Genomic DNA, 18,859 nt, shown 5'->3' with positions numbered 1-18,859 from the left:
CTATTACATTAATGGACTTTAATATTCTCAACTAATATCAATGCTTTTAGTAATGACAGTTAATTCGCTGATATTATTTTCCTCCCCTCACTGCACCTCTCAGCGGACCACACATTCAGATGCTCTAAAATGTTATTTCTTGAGCACTTTTTACTGACACCCAATCCTTGGCTTGCCGGACACTAAAGGACAATTGGATTGACTCTAGAAAGTGATTCTACAAACAGTGCCTTTTCGAGGCTTGCCCAGCGTCTGGTTAGTGTTGCAGTGTCAGCAGTTTACTTCAATTAAAGCACTAGTGGCAACAAGGCGTTCTTCACACAAGAAAAGAGCGCAACACTCACATATGATAGTTCAACTTGTCTTTTGGGTTGATTCTGCTGCTCGAGTTCAGTCCCCGCGAGAGGAAGCGTATTCCGCCTCATATTAAACAGAAGAGCCTCACTTCATTATTGGGGCTGCAGGAGGGCGACTCCAGCAACCGATCAGCTAGGGACTTGACACAGAGCGGGTCCTGCCTTCGTGAGGCAAGTGCGGCACCTCAGCAACCCGCCAGCCCTGGAAGTTTGTGAGTCTCCACTTGTAAGACTGGTAGTCACCTTGACCTCCCGGACAGGTGGGGAAAGTTAGCTCTGGGCCAGAGGCGGGACGTAAAAGCGAAGGCTCAGAACTTTCCCGAGCAAAACAAGCCGTCACGTTTTCCTGTTTTCAGCGCAGCTCGAGACCCGGAGAGTTTAAGGGTGGCGAGAGCAGGTGGCAGGGCTCCGCCCACCACCACTCTTCTCCTCCCTCTGCTTGCTGCTCCACTCCCTCGGTGAGGTCCCGCCTCTGAGGCGCGCGCGAAGAGTTGTCGCGCCGTGTGTTCTGGGAATTGTAGTCCTAACGCTGGGAGCCGCCTCGGGAGAGGCGACTTCGGCCTACACACCCCATGGTACCGCGCGGCGCTGGCCGCTCCCGGATGTGTGCCTGGCGCCGGAAGAGAAGACGGCCCCCCTCTCTCGGCCCGGCCATCTTGTGGGAAGAGCTGAAGCAGGCGCTCTTGGCTCGGCGCGGCCCGCTGCAATCCGTGGAGGAACGCGCCGCCGAGCCACCATCATGCCTGGGCACTTACAAGAAGGCTTCGGCTGCGTGGTCACCAACCGATTCGACCAGTTATTTGACGACGAATCGGACCCCTTCGAGGTGTTGAAGGCAGCAGAGAACAAGAAAAAAGAAGCCGGCGGGGGCGGCGTTGGGGGCCCTGGGGCCAAGAGCGCAGCTCAGGCCGCAGCCCAGACAAACTCCAACGCGGCGGGCAAACAGCTGCGTAAAGAGTCCCAGAAAGACCGCAAGAACCCGCTGCCCCCCAACGTCGGCGTGGTTGACAAGAAGGAGGAGACGCAGCCGCCCGTGGCGCTTAAGAAAGAAGGTAAAGCTGTGGTGGAAGGTGGGGGAGACCCGGGATAGAGGGAAGGAGCGAGGGGACTGGCGGCTACCACCGGCTTCTGGAGCTCCGAGGGTCCGCGGGAGACTTGGCCGCCGATTTCTTCGCGTTACCCCCGCCTGATGAAAGCTAGGTCCTGCGAAGGTGCTGGGAGCGTGGTAGCCACAAGTTCAAACCGCCACCTGCAAGGATCCTGGAGCCACCCCTTCCCGCCTCAGGTTCTGAGCGGAGGAGCGTGGTCGGGATCCTGGGAGGCTGTTGTCTTCCCGCCGGATTCCTTGGCGGGCGAGCGCATGGGCCGAGGTTCGGGGAAGGGAGCTCCTTTTCGGAGCGTTTGTTGTTAACGGGATGGCGGGGCTTCCGCGGCTTCTTCCTGCTCAGAGCTTTCTCTCAGCCCGCCGCTCTGAGGTGCGGTTGTGTTTTTTAGGCTCCTGCCCTGCCGTCTTGTCCCAGGGTGGCGTGGGGTACCCCCGAGAAAAGCTGGGGGTCGGAGTTTCCACCTACGCCCCCCCCTACGTTCGAGCCTATCGGATGTTGTGGAGCAAGGTGCCCTTTTAGGTGCTCCCTGTGCTTTATCGTTACCCCCTCGCCCGCACAACTATTGCAAACTTAATAACTTGCTGGAGTGCGTCAGGCTGTTGGGAGGGAGAGAAATTTGGCCACCCTGGATTGAGCAGAAGCGGGAATTCTGAATGAAGATTGGTGATGGCAGGAAATCCTGAAGCTCGTCCTCGGGTCACGATCTTTTTCTCCGGCCGGACCCCCCGCATGCAGTGTTACATGTGGCGTGGCGTGGCCTGGCCTGGGCCTCGTGGTGCAAAGAGTGCCGAGGCTGTCACAGCGTTAGCTGCTGCAGAGCCCTTTGGAGTGCAGCTTTTTCTCACCATGTGCGTGAAGCATGGTCAGGATTTCATTGGCGGGTAGTAGTTGCTTCCAGGTCACTGTAAACTTCGCAGGATTGTCTTGAACTTGGTTTTTGCTCTCTCACTCGTTACTGGTTTGTCTTTTGTGATGGATGAAAAAGCAAAACAGTGGGGGATTAGAAAAAGTGTACACGATCCGTAGTAAGTAGGTGTAGGACTTAAGCTTTGAAGCTTTCCTTTATGTGTTGAAAATTGAAATTTTGCCACGTGCTTCTGAAAGGAGTTCTCATTAGCTTTAATCGAATTTGATAACATTCAACTAATTTAAATTAAAAAAATCAAAACAATTGTGTTAGGTTTTGGTTTAGAATTTTTAGAAAATACAGAGAGAGCTTTGTGAGGCTTGGGGTGAAGAACCTAGGTGGTAAATAAAACAGTTGTATTAAAATTACAGGTTGGGGAGGGAAGCACGAGTTGGGGTATTAGAAAGCATGTATATACATCGTTTAGGCTAAATATTCATTCAGCTAAGTTTTATAGCAATCTGTAGCACAATGTAATAAATCTAATTTCTATGTTAAGGAACACTGGTTTGTGTATTTATTTAAACTGCTCAAGTTTACCTCCTTCATCACACTAATCCAAAGAAAGTACGTGAAAAAATGGAATCTGAAGTGTGTTCACCCCTTTTGAATTTTTGAAACATAAAGCATGGTTTAAACCCCTCATATGTTTTGATCAGAAAGCCCATTTTTGAAATAAGCTCTTAGCGGGAACCTAGTATTTTAAATTACAAAGTTAAAAATTTATTTCATAAATATATGACCAGGACCGAGTTCAACATTCAGTAGTCTTTCCTTGGGAAAACTTCCATTATTACCTATCAACATTTTCCTTAGGTCAGCATTTCAGAGCACACTTAACCTTAAATTGCATAAAACACAAGCCTATAAAAATATTGAATGAAAAAAAATCGTTTTGAGCCTTACCTCTTAGCAGTCAATTCTGGGCATTGGGGAAGGATAGACCTGTAAACAAAGTCCCTGCCTCTTGTCATGGGATTGATTGTTAACCTGATCATGTGTTCCTTGCCTTTGAATAGAGGTCCTGGCACGATCCTAGACTTGCCTTAGATGTGTGTTTGATGTTTATATTCTTTGAATTTTGTAGTTTGTCTTTTGGCCATTTGAGGAACTTGAGAATTGACACCATCTACTCATTTGTTTTTTTAATGTTAGAAGCCTGGAATCTAGTGAAAATCAAGAGACGCTTGCATTTTTAAATGTCAGTCATTGGGTGGATTTATTTGTAAGTGTTGTAGATTCTGTAAGCCTGATACTGGATATTGGGGTGGGGAAGCAAGCCATTGTTCATTTGGGTGTGTGGCTTGGATATTACAAGGACTGGTTCCATAGCTCCACCCTAATACACTACCTCTGATGAAATTTATTTAAAATGCCTTGGTGTAAGATCTAAGATTTCTGGTCTGTCCTGAGAGTATATGGAATGGACCTTAAAATTTCACTGAAGAGTTTGACATTTACCGTTTGACTTTGGCTACCAGCAGCTGAACAATTGGGGGCATCCTGGTGGTGTTACACTTTCTTAGAAAGAACCAGAGTGAACCAACTTAATTTCTTGCGAAACCAATTCCTCAGGTGCTTTTTGACTTTGTCAGAAATTGTGGTTTGGGAATTAGAGCATACCTAAAATCTTAGTCATGAATTTAACCATCAATCTACTTATTATCTTTAAGGCTACCAGTAATGCATATTGGTTGCCTTTTTGGCCTCTGACACTAACAGGAAAAAAGTAATGAATGAAGGGGGAAATCAGTAAATGCTTCAGCCATCACTTAGTTTCACAAGTTTCTATTTCTGTGTCTTGCTTAAAAGGGGTCCTTTTGTGTATGTGGTTTTTAAAGATTCTTTGGAAACGAAGATACTTGAAAGGGCAAACCAAAAAATCTCCATAATAATAAATAAGTGGACTATTTCCTGTTGGTTGCATAACAGTATGTTTTAAAAGTTAGGTGTGGTATGTATGTATATGTATACATATATATGTATGTAGACTGCAACAGGAGAGGAAAATGGTACTTTTTTGCTGTTAAATAGCTATTTTCAACTATAGAGAAAATTTTTTAAACATTTTTTATTGAAGTATAGTTGATTTACAATGTGTCAATTTCTGCTGTACAGTGAAATGATTCATCGATTATACATATATACATTCTTTTTTCTAATATATTCTTTTCCGTTATGGTTTATCACAGGATATTGAATATATCAATAGTTCCCCGTGTTCTACAGTAAGACCTTGTTATCCATCAGAGATGTAATCTTAAATGCCATTTGTTTTCCTTTCAGTTTTGTAATTACATAGAATCATCAGTCTTTTTACTGTGTTCTTTTTTTCCCCCTCCAGATTATATAAAATAAAATAATGTCTTCACGGGTTTTTTGGGGGGTCTTTACCTGGTGATTGTGTTGGTTTGCTTGGTTATTATTTATGAATGGCTAATGTTGTTATCTTTGGTATCTTTAAAACCAAAATGTATCATTTGCTTAAAATTTCTTTAAATTTAGAATTTTAAATTAAGGGACTGGCATCTTGAAAAGTGAGAGAAATAATGGCTATCCAAATGACTTCCAGGTCAGTTATAGAGAATGCTTTAGGGGAAAAAAGTGATTTGGCAAACTGAATGGAAGTTTGAAACAAGTTTATTTAAATAGGAATTTTTCTGAAGTACCTTGTTACACTTTAGAGATGCCCAGTGTTAGCCTTTTTCAGTGGGAAGTGCTAGTTAATGGACTTAAAGAGTAAATTTTTTTTTTCTTTTAACAGCCTAGGCCTAGTTTTTTGTGTTGCAAAAAATAATTTGCTTACGTGGTTTTTTTAAAATCATTTTAGGAATAAGACGCGTTGGAAGAAGACCTGATCAGCAACTTCAGGGTGAAGGGAAGATAATTGATAGGAGACCAGAAAGGCGACCACCTCGTGAAAGACGATTTGAAAAACCACTTGAAGAAAAGGGTGAAGGAGGAGAATTTTCAGTTGATAGGCAAGATTGTTTCTTAATCTCTTCATGTTTTGTCAATTATAGAGAGACATCTTAACACAGATAAATTGAGCATAATTGCCAGGAAGCAGTGTGGCTAGTTAATTTTATCAGTTTTTCTAGCGAAACGTCTAAGTGTGTGTGTTGTTGTTCTTAGGACATTTTCGTAACAGTTTTTAGTATTCAAACTTAGATTTCTTGTAATGAAACACTTCAGTTATGAAGGTTACGTGTGTTTATTTTAGTTTTTATGTATATTGGTGAATAGCAGTTTTACTAGATTATAATGTGAAATGAGTAACAAGGAAGAAGTATATGCATTAGTAGTAAAGTTTTAGAGAATGTCAAAGTAATTTTCTTACGTTGGGGAGTTTCCTAGTTTTGATTTCCTTTGGGATATGAGCCAGTAAATATGTTCCTGCATCTTTGAGCCTTTGAATTTCCCTTCTTCCTTTTACCAGAAACCTTAGAAGTATATAATATTTTTTTATTTGTTACAGACCGATTATTGACCGGCCTATCCGAGGCCGTGGTGGTCTTGGAAGAGGTCGAGGAGGTCGTGGACGAGGAATGGGCCGGGGAGATGGCTTTGACTCTCGTGGCAAACGTGAATTTGATAGGCATAGTGGAAGTGATAGATCGTAAGTCTTATATTGGTTTTTATTATACTTTTATATTTGAAGCTACTTCTTTAATAAAACAAAATTTGAATTTCTAGAACTAAAGAGTATTATGTTAACTCAGTTTTGTTAGTTCTTTTTCACATTACAGTGGCCTGAAGCATGAGGACAAGCGTGGAGGTAGCGGATCTCACAACTGGGGAACTGTCAAAGATGAATTAACGTTGGTATTCTGGTTTTTTTAAATAAATACTTCTAATAAAATTGATCTTATACCTTACTAGAGGTCTGCCCGTTAAATTTTTACTTGTCCCTGGGACAAGGATGGATGCTCTTATCTCAGAGCTACTTCCTTACAAGATAATGAATGCTTTTTTGGGTATGTTTGGATTATAATGTATCAAATGACCAGTTTTTCTACGTTTCAAAAATATATGATATTAATTTTTCTTTTAATATGGATATATAGCTTTTATTGAAATCCTATTTTGAGGTTATTTGGGTATTATGTTATTGTATGTTTCTTATTTAATAGTTCTTATTCTAGCTATTGACCCCTTTGGTGATGACAAAAATTTGAAAAGCCAGTAAGGCTTTATTTTAGAACTAACTGCTGTCATACTACTTTTTGAGTAATGTACTTGAGCTATAACTTGGATCAGTATACATTTTTAAATTATTTTCTCTTAGTGGTCTACTGGGGAGTAAATTTAGTAGGAAAAGACATTGGGAATGTGAGAATTTTAAAATATTTCTGTGAAGACTTTCAGCTACATGTACATGGACCTAGATGCCTTTTTTTTCTTTCTTTCCTTAGAGAGTCCCCCAAATACATTCAGAAACCAATATCTTATAATTGCAGTGACTTGGAGCAATCAAATGTGACTGAGGAAACACCTGAAGGTGAAGAACATCCAGTTGCGGACACTGAAAATAAGTAAGTGATTTGTGTGTACGGTAGCGGTAATGCTCGAGCATTGAAATGTTTGGAGTTTAAAAAGAAAACAACCTGTAGGCTTAATGCTATTATCTATTTGCTTTTTAAAAGGAGAGACTTTATTGTACTCCATTCCCTCAAATAGTGTTTAGAGGAGTGGTTTACAAATGTATATGTTGGGCTCTAATGGTTTGACAAATAGAAGTGGTTATTTCTATTTGAAGTTACCATTGTCATCTTAAAAAGATAGGGAAGATATGTATTTTAGTAAATCCTGTTAACCCTAAGCACAAAAATAGCCGTTTTAACCTGAGAAATATTTGGAACTCATAGTTCAAAGTACTTTGGACTCTATGTAACTATACAAATTTTATTCTAATACAGTTTAAAATGAGAAAACATGACCATTTTAAAATTAGTTTCTCCATCTCCTTGAAGTTTTTTTTTCCATCAACATAGAATTTGGAACATAGCATTAATGGCTTGTTTTAAAATGTGTGAGGAGAGCAACACCAGAATATGTTGTCAGTTCACTAGAAGATGGTTTTGAAATTGTTTGTTCAAGGGTGGGCGAGAGTTTTAAAGACTCAAGTTATGCTAGTAGAAATAATTTAATGCCTTCCTCTGGTTTCCATCAATACAAGCAGAAGTTATATGCCAGGCATTTCTTTCGGTATGTGGTTTAAAGTCTTGCATTACAGATTATTTAGGTCAGTAATTCTTAATCAGGGCATATTCAAATCATTTAGGGAGGCAATGCTTTTCTGAACTTTTCTTTTTCTACAGAAGGAGTTGTTCTTACAGTGAACCACTATTAATGATTGGAAAATCATATTTTGTGGAGTTGTTTGAATAAGGAATAATAATTTACTATTGGAGAGAGTAGATAAAAATACATGGTGTTAAGTGATGTGTAGAACTTGGTAATATAAATTAATTTATACGAAACTATGGAGTCTTAATTTTGTGTGGTAAACAATGAAATTGTGATAGGTGAGACAGATGAACCTTACGTAACATTAAGTACTTTACAAAACTCAACATAAATGTTGTTCCCTTAATGAAGAGTTCATGTTTAACTCACTTTAAGATTAAGAGTAATCTGGGGGGCTTCCCTGGTGGCGCAGTGGTTGAGAGTCTGCCTGCCGATGCAGGGGACACGGGTTCGTGCCCCGGTCCAGGAGGATACCACATGCCGCGGAGCAGCTGGGCCCGTGAGCCATGGCCGCTGAGCCTGTGTGTCCGGAGCCTGTGCTCTGCAACGGGAGAGGCCACAACAGTGAGAGGCCCACGAACCACCCACCCCCTGCAAAAAAAAGAGTAATCTGACAAGATTATAACTGTTTACCAGAAGGAAAGGATGTTATTGATAGGGTATTGGCAGCAAATCCTTAGCTCAGTTCCCAGGACTAAAAAGGGGGTATTGGGTCAAAAGACCATGATGATGACATTAGAACAGTCTTACTCCAGAATAGGGGAGAATCTGAACATAGTATTATGTCTTGCATATGCAGGTGTAAATTTAAGAAACAGCTTTGGCTGAATTTGATTAGCTTCCTTATGTATAGTTCTAGAGCTTCTGTTTTGTCTCATTTGATCCTTACAATCCTACCCTTGACGGTAGGTGTCATGGTTTCATGACATGATAAAGGTATGCTGAGTTCTTTTCTTGGCTGTGGTACAACTTAGGCGTAGCCTAGGACCTTTTTTCAGTCTTTAGTTTTCTGATATGTTAACTGACAGGGTTGGACTTTACAGTCTAGATCTCATCAATTCAGTGTAAGCTTGGTCTGGGAAGTTTTAAGATGGGATTTGTCAAACAGTAAAGAGTAGTAGCACAGACAGGAGATATTTGAGCAAGGCTAACTGAATCACCTGCTATCTTTGGAAAGCAGTGCTCCCAAAATAGCAAACAACTTGTTTGGTGACAATTGGAAATTGAGATTAAATAGTGGATTCCTAGGCCCATGCTTTGTTTCTGTAAAAAGGGAAAGGGATAATATGTAATAGTTATAGCCTGAGAATTATATTTAGAAATAACTAATTTGGTGTTAAGCATTGAAACCAGTATTTTGTAGAAACTTCCATTACTAGTGAAACTGTAGTCTCCTTTTCATATACCGATTCGTTTGAAAGTTGGAGTATATAACATTAAGATCTGTAGAAATTAAAGATTTGCCTTAAGTGTTAAAGGATAGGGGAACAGTTCTTTTATATTCTAGAATATGAAACTTGGTTGCTTATGGATGTCCTAGATGATTACCTTCATATATGTTATAAATTTTGTATTGTGAAAAACTATGGAAATTTAAAAATGTGTTTTAGGAGAAGTTAGGTTAATGATTTTAATCACATAGTGTAAGTTTTAAAAACAGTAGTATGGTTTTAAAAAATGTGTTCTAGGTTTGATATAGCCAATTCAAGATTGTGTTACTGATAGATGATCATTTAAGAGTTTATGAAGATGAATTGTATGTTCCTTAGTTATCCACGCTTTCAATAATTCAAACATTGGATTCCTGGTCTCTGCCAAGTCACATGTTAGCCACTGGGTTACAAAGAAAACTGATTCTCCTGTCCTTGGGTAATCTAGAAGATTACCAACCAGCCAAGGTTAACTTCCTTACTTATAATTGTAAGTTATGTGATTTTATAAGCCCCCTTACCGCATGTAAAACTTAAAACATTTTCACACAGGGAGAATGAAGTTGAAGAAGTAAAGGAAGAAGGCCCAAAAGAAATGACTTTGGATGAATGGAAGGCTATTCAAAATAAGGACCGGGCAAAAGTAGAATTTAATATCCGAAAACCAAATGAAGGTGCTGATGGGCAGTGGAAGAAGGGATTTGTTCTTCATAAGTCAAAGAGTGAAGAGGTAAAATGAAGTTTTGTGGTGTTTGAAAATGTTCAGATGTCTTGAATTGCATTTAACAATTTTTATGTTAAAATTTCACATGGGTAATCTGTTTATAAAAAGTTTTACATAGGATTATTTGAGGCAGATAAATTGCCCCAAGAGGAAAATAAACTGCATTATCATATAGTCTAAGAAATTATTCTTTCAAATTTGTGTAATATTTTAAAAAATCTTAACTGGGAGTCATTAAGACTTGTATTAGGTTAGGTGGCTTGCATTTTTATGTGGGAAACTGTCTGCGTATGCCATATATAATATCCAGGAATCTTTAGTAAATGGTATTATCCTTCTTTACTGAGGAGTGATGTCTTGTAAAGACCAGAGAATTAATTTATGAGTTTCCTTTCCTTAGGAAACAAGGAAATTAATGAAAATATTTGAGAAAAACGTGTGTGGCTTTTGATTTGGTAGCTTCTATTTAAGCCTTGGGGCACATTCTTAGAGGAAAATCTCACTGCTGTATCCTTTTAGGGTTTGTGTAAGTATGAGATTTTAGTCACAAAGTTAAATTGAAATGTTATGAAGGCAACCTGTAATAAAAAGATTCAATAAAATCCACATTTTAATTTTCTAAACAAAAAAATAGCTGTGAAATAAACTTGGAAATACTTTTAAATAAAATAGAGGTTTGGAGATGATTTTTTTTTTTTTAACTTTTTTTGTTGCTGTTTGTTTTTGGTTTTTTTTTGCGGTACGCGGGCCTCTCACTGTTGTGGCCTCTCCCGTTGCGGAGCACAGGCTCCGGACGCGCAGGCCCAGCGGCCATGGCTCACAGGCGCAGCCGCTCCGCGGCATGTGGGATCTTCCTGGACCGCGGCACGAACCCGTGTCCCCTGCATCGGCAGGCGGACTCTCAACCACCGCGCCACCAGGGAAGCCCTGGAGATGATTTTTTAAACATTGACTTCATGAAGGTAGTATAAATGAGGATATTGTCAATTCCTGTAGGGAAAAAAAAACATCTTCCTTCATTAGAATGCTTTTGGTTATTTTTTTGTAGTTCTTGCAGACAAAGTTGTTTTGTGTATCTGTGTAAAACAAAGAGAATTCTTTATTTAAAGAACCATGGAAGTTCACTTCGGGGAGATTGTTCATTTGAACTAATTATTAAACTGTTCAGTTTAATGTGAAAGAGGTATACTTTGGCACCTTGGAGATAATTATTCATGACCTTTTTGGGGTCCCGATGGAACTTTTCTCCAGAATAGGACATAGATATAAAATGTTTTGATATATTGTATCATTAATACCCTGAAGCCTCTTCATGCATTTTTTAGACATCAGGTTAGGTGTCCCAGCTTTAAGTATTATTTTACATTGAGCTTTTAAGAAATAACTATTACACAAGGTGATGTATATAATTAGAAATTTTAGAAAATTATAAAATGTGAAATTGGTGGTGAGTAATCTTGAAATCAGGACATTTTCATTATCAAGCCACTTTTGTATGTTTGGACCCTTATAGTTATGCTGCCTTTGTGGTGTATGTACATGAAATCCAGCCTTACGGGCATATATGGCCTTATCATTTGAATACAGATTGATCCCAACTTAGAACTTTTTGGTTTTTTGATTTTAAAATGGTGTGAGAACAATGCACATATAGTAGAAACCAGAGTTCAAATTTTGAATTTAGATCTCCCAGGCTGAATATGCAGTGCTCGCTACTCTTTTGTGATGCTGGGCAGCGGCAGCAAGCTGCAGTTCCCAGTCAGCCTCCTGATTATGAGGGTAAACAACTGATACACTTAAAACCATTCTGTTTTTCACTTTCAATACTGCATTTAATAAATTATGTGAGATATTTAACAGTTTATTATAAAATAGGCTTTGTGGTTTTGTGTTAGATGATTTTGCTCAACTATAGGCTAATGTAAATGTCCTGAGCACATTTAAGGTAGGCTAGGCCAAACTGTGATGTTTGGTAAGTTAGGTGTATTAAATGTATTTTGGATTTAAAGATATTCAGGTTTTATCAGGATGCAACACCATTGTAATTTGAGGAAGATCGGTATGATAGGTCTTCAAGTTTGTTGTATACAGTGCTTTAAGTACTCTTTCTCTTTTATCTTCATCTTCACAACAAATATGAAGTAGTTAGGGAAAGAAAGAAACTTTGAGAAATGGAGAACTGAATTATTGACAGCTGAGACCAGAGCTCTTATTTCCTCATTGTCATACAGTGCTCTAGAAAAAAAACTTTGTAAAAAATTTATCCTACTAGTTAACTTGAAGGTTGGGGATGTAACCTGAACATCCAGACTTCCTCTTTATTATAGTAAAACCTTCAAGATGTTTTCAGTAGTATATCAACTTAAGTTTTTTTGCTTCTGTGCTCTGGAAACCTATAAATGCTTTTAATTGATAAATTGATATCATTGCAATAGCTAACGTTTAAAATCAGAGACTTAGTATATATCATTGACTTTAATTTGCTAGTGATTTTGTGGGTTTGCATCTGTGTTTTATGCTCCTTTATAATATTTTAAAAAGAATCTTCTGTTGCCTTTAAAGTTAACCTAAAGGGATGACATTTAATTTGGGTATTCGATGATTAAAGGAATGAAAATCTGTGTAAAAATACAAAATATATTTGTACTTAAAAGGTAATTATTAACAGTTGTAATATTACAAGCTATTTAGAAAGAGTGAAATATCTCTTCAGAAAAGAGGATTATATGTGTATTTAGAAAAATCAAAACATACTTTAAATTAGTATGAGAAGTTTCTAACTAGAAGATTAAAACCCATTCACCGCAAGCATACAAAAGAGATCAGACATTAAGCAGTGTAAAATTCTCTGGCCTTTTTTTTGCAGAGTCCATTATGTAGCTTAGGATCCTGGGTTTCCCAAATATGATGACTTCATTTTTAAGAAGGTTCCTGTGGTAAATTTAAGGCATGGTTTTATTTGGGCACAGCTTTTCAAGGTTCCTTTCTTATGTAACGTTGTGTTTCACTTGAATTTGTAGTTCTCCAATTTATATGGAAGAACACATAGTTAAATATGAACAGAAAAGCATTTTGAGAAGTTTATATATAATTTCTTTCCCAGGTCATAGTTGGAAGAGTATAGAGCAAAAGTTCTCTTTAAAACTTAAATATTCAATAATGTCTCTAATAGAAATATATACCATCTATCCAAGTCTTCCTCAGAGGTTCACATTGGAATGCTAATCTGAAGGGCATATTTTAAATGTACTTATTCATACTTCACTGCTAAAGATGATGATTCAGTAGGTGTGAGATGGGGCCCAGCCACTTGAATAGTTGTGATTATATCTCTAATCAAGACTTGCTAATATCATCTATAATTTAAAGTTAAGGGAACATGAAATAGAGAAAAGTGAAAGGAATTATTCCTCCTAGATTACTGTAGCTGATCCCAAAGCTTACTTATTACCTGTAGAGGTGTTTCTATATTTTTTCACACAAAGAGCAGGTTGGATTTTTGGTCTTTTTAGGAGAAAACTCATTTAGAAGTGTGCAACATTACTTTCCTATTAATCATCCAGTGGCCTTCACTTAAATTTTTAGGCTCATGCTGAAGACTCGGTTATGGATCACCATTTCCGGAAGCCAGCAAATGATATAACGTCTCAGCTGGAGATCAATTTTGGAGACCTTGGCCGCCCAGGACGTGGTGGCAGGGGAGGACGAGGTGGCCGTGGGCGTGGTGGACGTCCAAACCGTGGCATCAGGACTGACAAGGTAGTTTTAAGGCTTCTTTTACCCTTTTAAGTAATTCGAGGACCTCTTTCCATATATCACTGCCCTAGGTCCTTTTGGGGACATAAGTCGAAGAAGAAAAAGGTTGACATGCATGCCTTTAAGAAATTGCATTTTAGGTTATATTTTTTGTTTTTAAAGCCACTTACGTGACTGAATAGTGCTGCCAGTAGTTAAGTTTACCACCCTTCATCGAGTACTTATCTGGTGCCAGTTATGGTACTGTGCTAAAACAAAAACAAACAAAAACCCCACCATTTTACAGAAGATGAAATTCAGGTGAAGGGAACCAAGGTAATTCTTGGTCTTTGGTAAGGTCTGCCTGAAATGCCAAATACTTACTTTGCCTTGACAAATCTTCACTGCTTTTTAGGGCTCAGCTTAATAAAACCTTTGTTTCCTTTGTATAATTTTGTGGCATTGACTAATTGTTTTTTGTTCATGAGAGCTGTTCTGTAAGTTGGGATTCATTTGTGTCCTATTTTCTGTAATCTCCATTGCCTGTACTAAGTGTGACAAAAAACAAATTCTTCTGAAATACGTTGATAGAAGCCCTAGTAATTGGTAGATTTGAAATGATCTGTTGGATGCCAAAGTCCATGGTTTTAATGACTAGATGTTACTAAAATATTAGAGATAACTTGGGTTAGTTTATTGTCTCTTATGGTCTACCTAGGAAACAACCATAATGTCCTGAATTCTCAACGCCTGATATGCAAATTGGGGGACCCATCTGCTTGATTGAGTCTGCCAATGTTTGATTATAGTGGTAACTTAATATCCTAGATTTTATGGTCACCCATAACAATAGTGATTTTTTATTTCTTTCTGTGACATGGGTTCTTTTTAAAGGCATTGTGTATGGATCTTTTCAATACTTTTTTGTATTGTAAAAATTTGTATTTTGACTGTAAATAGCCATGAATGTGCTGCTTCAATAATTGTAATTGGTTTCTTAGCCTGCTGTCACATTGCTGCCATTCTTATTTAGCAAGTGGGGAAAATAAAAGGATACTGAACAACTGAGTAAGAATCCACATACCTACCTTGTGTGAATCTGCTTGTGTGATTTATTAGAAAAATAACCCATGCTGTTACTAGGGAATTTTCTGAGATCTTGATAGAAATTTAGGACAAGGCTTATTGCAAATATTTGTAGTCCTATTCTTTTTTTTTTTAATTGGAGTATAGTTGGTTTACAATGTTGTGTTAGTTTCTGGTGTACAGCAAAGTGAATCAGTTATACATATATCCACTCATTTTTAGATTCTTTTCCCATATAGGTCATTACAGAGTATTGAGTAGAGTTTTCTGTGCTATATAGGTCCTTATTAGGTATCTGTTTTATATATAGTAGTGTATATATGCCAATCCCAATCTCTCCCCAACTGTAGTCCTATTCTGATCCATAATTTTGCCTTTCAAAAGTAAAAGCTTTGACATATTTTACTTATTGTAATAAGACTAAGTTTTTTTCAGAATTCTGTGTCTAAATGTAGACACTGGAAATACATTAATAAGATTTGAAAATCTTTAATTTTGCTTCTGTTTCTTTTTCAGTCAAGTGCTTCTGCTCCTGATGTGGATGACCCAGAGGCATTCCCAGCTCTGGCTTAACTGGATGCCATAAGACAACCCTGGTTCCTTGTGGACCCTCCTCTTTGAGGCTTGCATGCTTAAGGATCCCAAACGACTAAGAAATTTAAAAAAAAAAAAAAAAAAAAAAAAGACTGTCATTCATACCATTCACACCTAAAGACTGAATTTTATCTGTTTTGAAAATGAACTTCTCCTGCTACACAGAAGTAACAATATGGTAGTCAGTTTTGTATTTAGGAAATGTATTGGTAGCGGGGATGTTTTCATAATTTTCAGAGATTATGCATTCTTCATGAATACTTTTGTATTGCTGCTTGCAAATATGCATTTCCAAACTTGAAATATAGGTGTGAACAGTGTATACCAGTTTAAAGCTTTCACTTCATTTGTGTTTTTTAATTAAGGATTTAGATGTTCCCCCTATTACAAACTGGTTTTAAATATTGGACATAATAGCAGTTTTAATACCTGCTTTGCATTTTCACACATGGTCAACTGAGACATGTAAACTTTGATTGTCAAATTTTATGCTGTGTGGAATACTAACTACTTTATGTATTTTAACTTAGTTTTAATATTTTCATTTCTGGGGATAAGGTCTTTTTTCACTTCTCATGATAGCTGTTATATATGCTAGATCTTTATATACAGAAATATCCGTACTTGAACAAATTCAAAGCACATTGGTTTATTAACCCTTGCTCCTGCATGGTTCATTAGGTTCAATTTATAATTGATTCACAATTTTAATTACATTTACTTTTAAAATATGTCACTTTCCTGTTTTAAAAACCAATCTAGACACCTTACTGGTGAAAGTTGTTTAAGCTACTTATTGTTGATAGACACATACTGTCAAGTGAAGTAGTTTTATGGGTGTTGGGTTTTTCCTCCTCCAGTAGGGTGGGTGGAACAAGTTAATTTGGCTAATGCGTAATATTTAAACTGCTCTGTAAAGTAAGTGGCCGCTCAGTATGATTTGTATGTGTGAAAGGTCCCAAATCAAAATTGTTCATCCATAATCAACCCTTCAACCCTTGTTCTAAAGAAACCAAAGGGCACTGGTTAGTATGGTAAGTGGTGGGGGGGGTATGTTAATTTTTGGAATTTGGAAAGCAGACAGCTTTACTTTATAAGGTTGGAACAGCAGCACCATCCATGAAATACATACCAAAAATTTTACTGTTTCTGAATTTCCTATATTGCTATTCATTTTGGTCTTAAGTTGATAGATTCCACAGAAAGTGATAAGTATCTTTTACCTCTTCCTCCGTTAGAAAATTAGGTTAATAATGGATTTCTTGATCGAGAGCATCACCACTGACTAAAACATACATGGAGAGAATAATCAAACAGGCTTTCTAGGACCTTTTTTTTTTAAGTCTTCTGCAACATTTATTGATAAACAGGAAAGGGGTTTTATTTACAGTTTTGAATATCTTTTTGTCACTATTAGTAATTTTCTATCTATGGTAATGTCCAGTTTTTAAAATACTTTATGATTTAAGACTTTAAATCATAAAATGTCTGTTTAGCTGATTAGTTCTCCCCTATACTTCTAAATGAGAAATTGTACAGTACAAGTGTTGTTCATTGGGATTAGATTGATTAACCTAGTTACCTACTAGTTTGACATCTTAGGAAGGAGGTAATTGTTTTTTTTTAATGATGGATAAACTTGTGCTGGTGTTTTGGATCTTATGATGCTGAGCATGTTCTGCACTGGTGCTAATGTTTAACATAATTTTATATTTACAAACATACCTGCTACCCAGAGGCAAGTATTAATTTAGTCCATATGGACTTTTACCCCTCTTGAGATTGCAACATACACACTCCTAAACACACTCATACATAAGTGTGTTTAGACTTAGAAGTATCTTAACACATTTCTGGACATGAATGTGTTATAAACCTCCTGATTTCTAGCAACATATAAAAAAACTGCTATTAAAAACCCATCACAAGTTCTATTCATTGTCAGCCATTGCTGGCATTCTGTCACTAGAGAATACACAGCAATATCTGGTATGTTGCAAGCTTTCAAGATAGCTTGGAATTTAAAAGTTGGTCCATTAGTTGTATCTGATGGATGTAAATTTGCCTCCTAGTTCACTTTGTGTCAAGAGCTAAAACTGTGAACCTAACTTTCTCTTATTGGTGGGTAATAACTGAAAATAAAGATTTTATTTTCATGCTCACTTCTTAAAAGTCATAAAAACAATCAAATAGGAGCCCATTTATCGTCATGTGTTTTCTGACTCTGTGTGCACCCCCAAGGGTAATGCTCATATTTCTTTTTTCCTCCTTAAACTTAGGTTTTGTTTATGTGGGGTGTTTATTAAACTAGGCTGTCAACATTTGGGAGGGATACCTATTTTAATTATTATAATAAGAAAGTTCTTATAAAATGAATTTCAAGGACTGACAAGACAATTGGCATTTCTTTTTAGCAAACCATGTTTTTGAGTGTGAAGGTTAACCATACTGAATGTCGGGGGGTCGTTTGTTTTTTGGTGGCTGATAGAATGTTCTAAATATTGATACTTTTAAATGGAAATAATGCCAGAGCTTATATTTTTTATTAACATGTTTCCAGTTTGCATTGATGATTGGGATGAGGTCTCTTTTTTTATAATTAAATGTTTTGAGACCTGTGCGGAGTTATGAAAGATTTTAATATGTGTTGCTAGGCACTGTATGTCTAAGTTTACTCAGTTTTATTTAAAAAGTGGAGGCAGGACATAATATCTAGTTGTAAATACATTTGGGGCTTGTTGGTGTGGGTGTGGAGGGAGAATATTAAGTGTTCATTTTGATTGTGTTATTTTTTGAATTGCTGTAGATGGTTGTCCTGAAATAGAAAAATTTTGTTATGCTGTTAGGGAATTGCATAGGAAGTCTGAATACGGTATATTGGATTTTTAAAATATATTTTTAAGAGCACTAGCATAATATGGAAAGAATCAACAAATAGTAAAGGGCTAAATAAAAACTTAGAAATGTGGAGCTACTAGAACTGGAATGATTTTGACTTTAAGGTAAGATCATATCAGGTATACCAATGGACATCTGTATCCCAACGTTGAAGTAATTGGTAAAGCAAATTTTCAGGCTCTCAGATGCCTGTAGTTCTACTTTGTAAAGAAAATAAGTAAATGCTTAGAAAATAGATTCTAATGCAGAGATTTGTAATTCTGCTGAGATTAACGTGTAAATAAATGTTTAGGGAGTCGGAACACTTAAAAGCCACATCTCCAGGTTCACTGGAGAAAGCCCAGAACGTGATGACTAGAATGCTTTACAGTAGTAACAAGGCAGTAAAATCCCTAGTCAAATTTTCAGTTCTAGTAAATAGTGAGATAATCTATAAACATTGTAAAACTATCAGGTTTTATCATTGAGCTGTATGTTAAGTGGCAGCTTTCAGAAATTTGGGCTCAATGATATTTTGCTCAGCCTGGGTTTACCTATGACATGTTCTCTCAGCTTCAGAATCTTGCTTGATGTAAGTTAGACAAATAGAGAAGTGATTGAAATAAGTCAAGCTGAGAGGAATTCATTAGATCAGTAATATGGGGAAAGGTTGTAACCTAAAGGATAAGCTTAATTTCAGAAAGTGATTAGGATATAAATTATTGAAATCATTACTAACATTGGAAATGAGTAATGAGTATCATTTAAATAAGTGCTATGTCTAAGCCAGGGGT

At 37.4% G+C, this 18,859-nt stretch overlaps 1 protein-coding gene across 4 annotated transcripts; it reads left to right on the top strand.

Annotated features, from left to right (window-relative positions):
* Positions 1-966: 966 nt before the first annotated feature.
* Positions 967-17,350, top strand: SERBP1 (SERPINE1 mRNA binding protein 1). 4 transcript variants are annotated; one of them, XM_065889572.1, is made up of 8 exons: positions 967-1,408; positions 5,200-5,350; positions 5,848-5,988; positions 6,119-6,190; positions 6,830-6,904; positions 9,602-9,779; positions 13,359-13,532; positions 15,111-15,278. In XM_065889572.1, the coding sequence occupies exons 1-8, from the start codon at positions 1,096-1,098 to the stop codon at positions 15,165-15,167; spliced, it is 1,161 nt and encodes a 386-aa protein (XP_065745644.1). In that variant the 5' UTR covers positions 967-1,095; the 3' UTR covers positions 15,168-15,278. The 4 variants fall into 4 exon arrangements, with proteins under 4 accessions (XP_065745644.1, XP_065745635.1, XP_065745627.1 ...); XM_065889563.1 differs by having other exon boundaries at positions 985-1,408; positions 6,101-6,190; XM_065889555.1 differs by having other exon boundaries at positions 987-1,408; positions 6,785-6,904; positions 15,111-17,350.
* The last annotated feature ends 1,509 nt before the right edge of the window (positions 17,351-18,859 follow it).

This window comes from Phocoena phocoena, chromosome 1, assembly GCF_963924675.1.
Source record: "Phocoena phocoena chromosome 1, mPhoPho1.1, whole genome shotgun sequence".
In the NCBI taxonomy this organism is placed as follows: Eukaryota; Metazoa; Chordata; class Mammalia; order Artiodactyla; family Phocoenidae; genus Phocoena; species Phocoena phocoena.
Note: the sequence above shows the minus strand (reverse complement) of the source record. Positions and strands in the feature narration are given on the sequence as shown.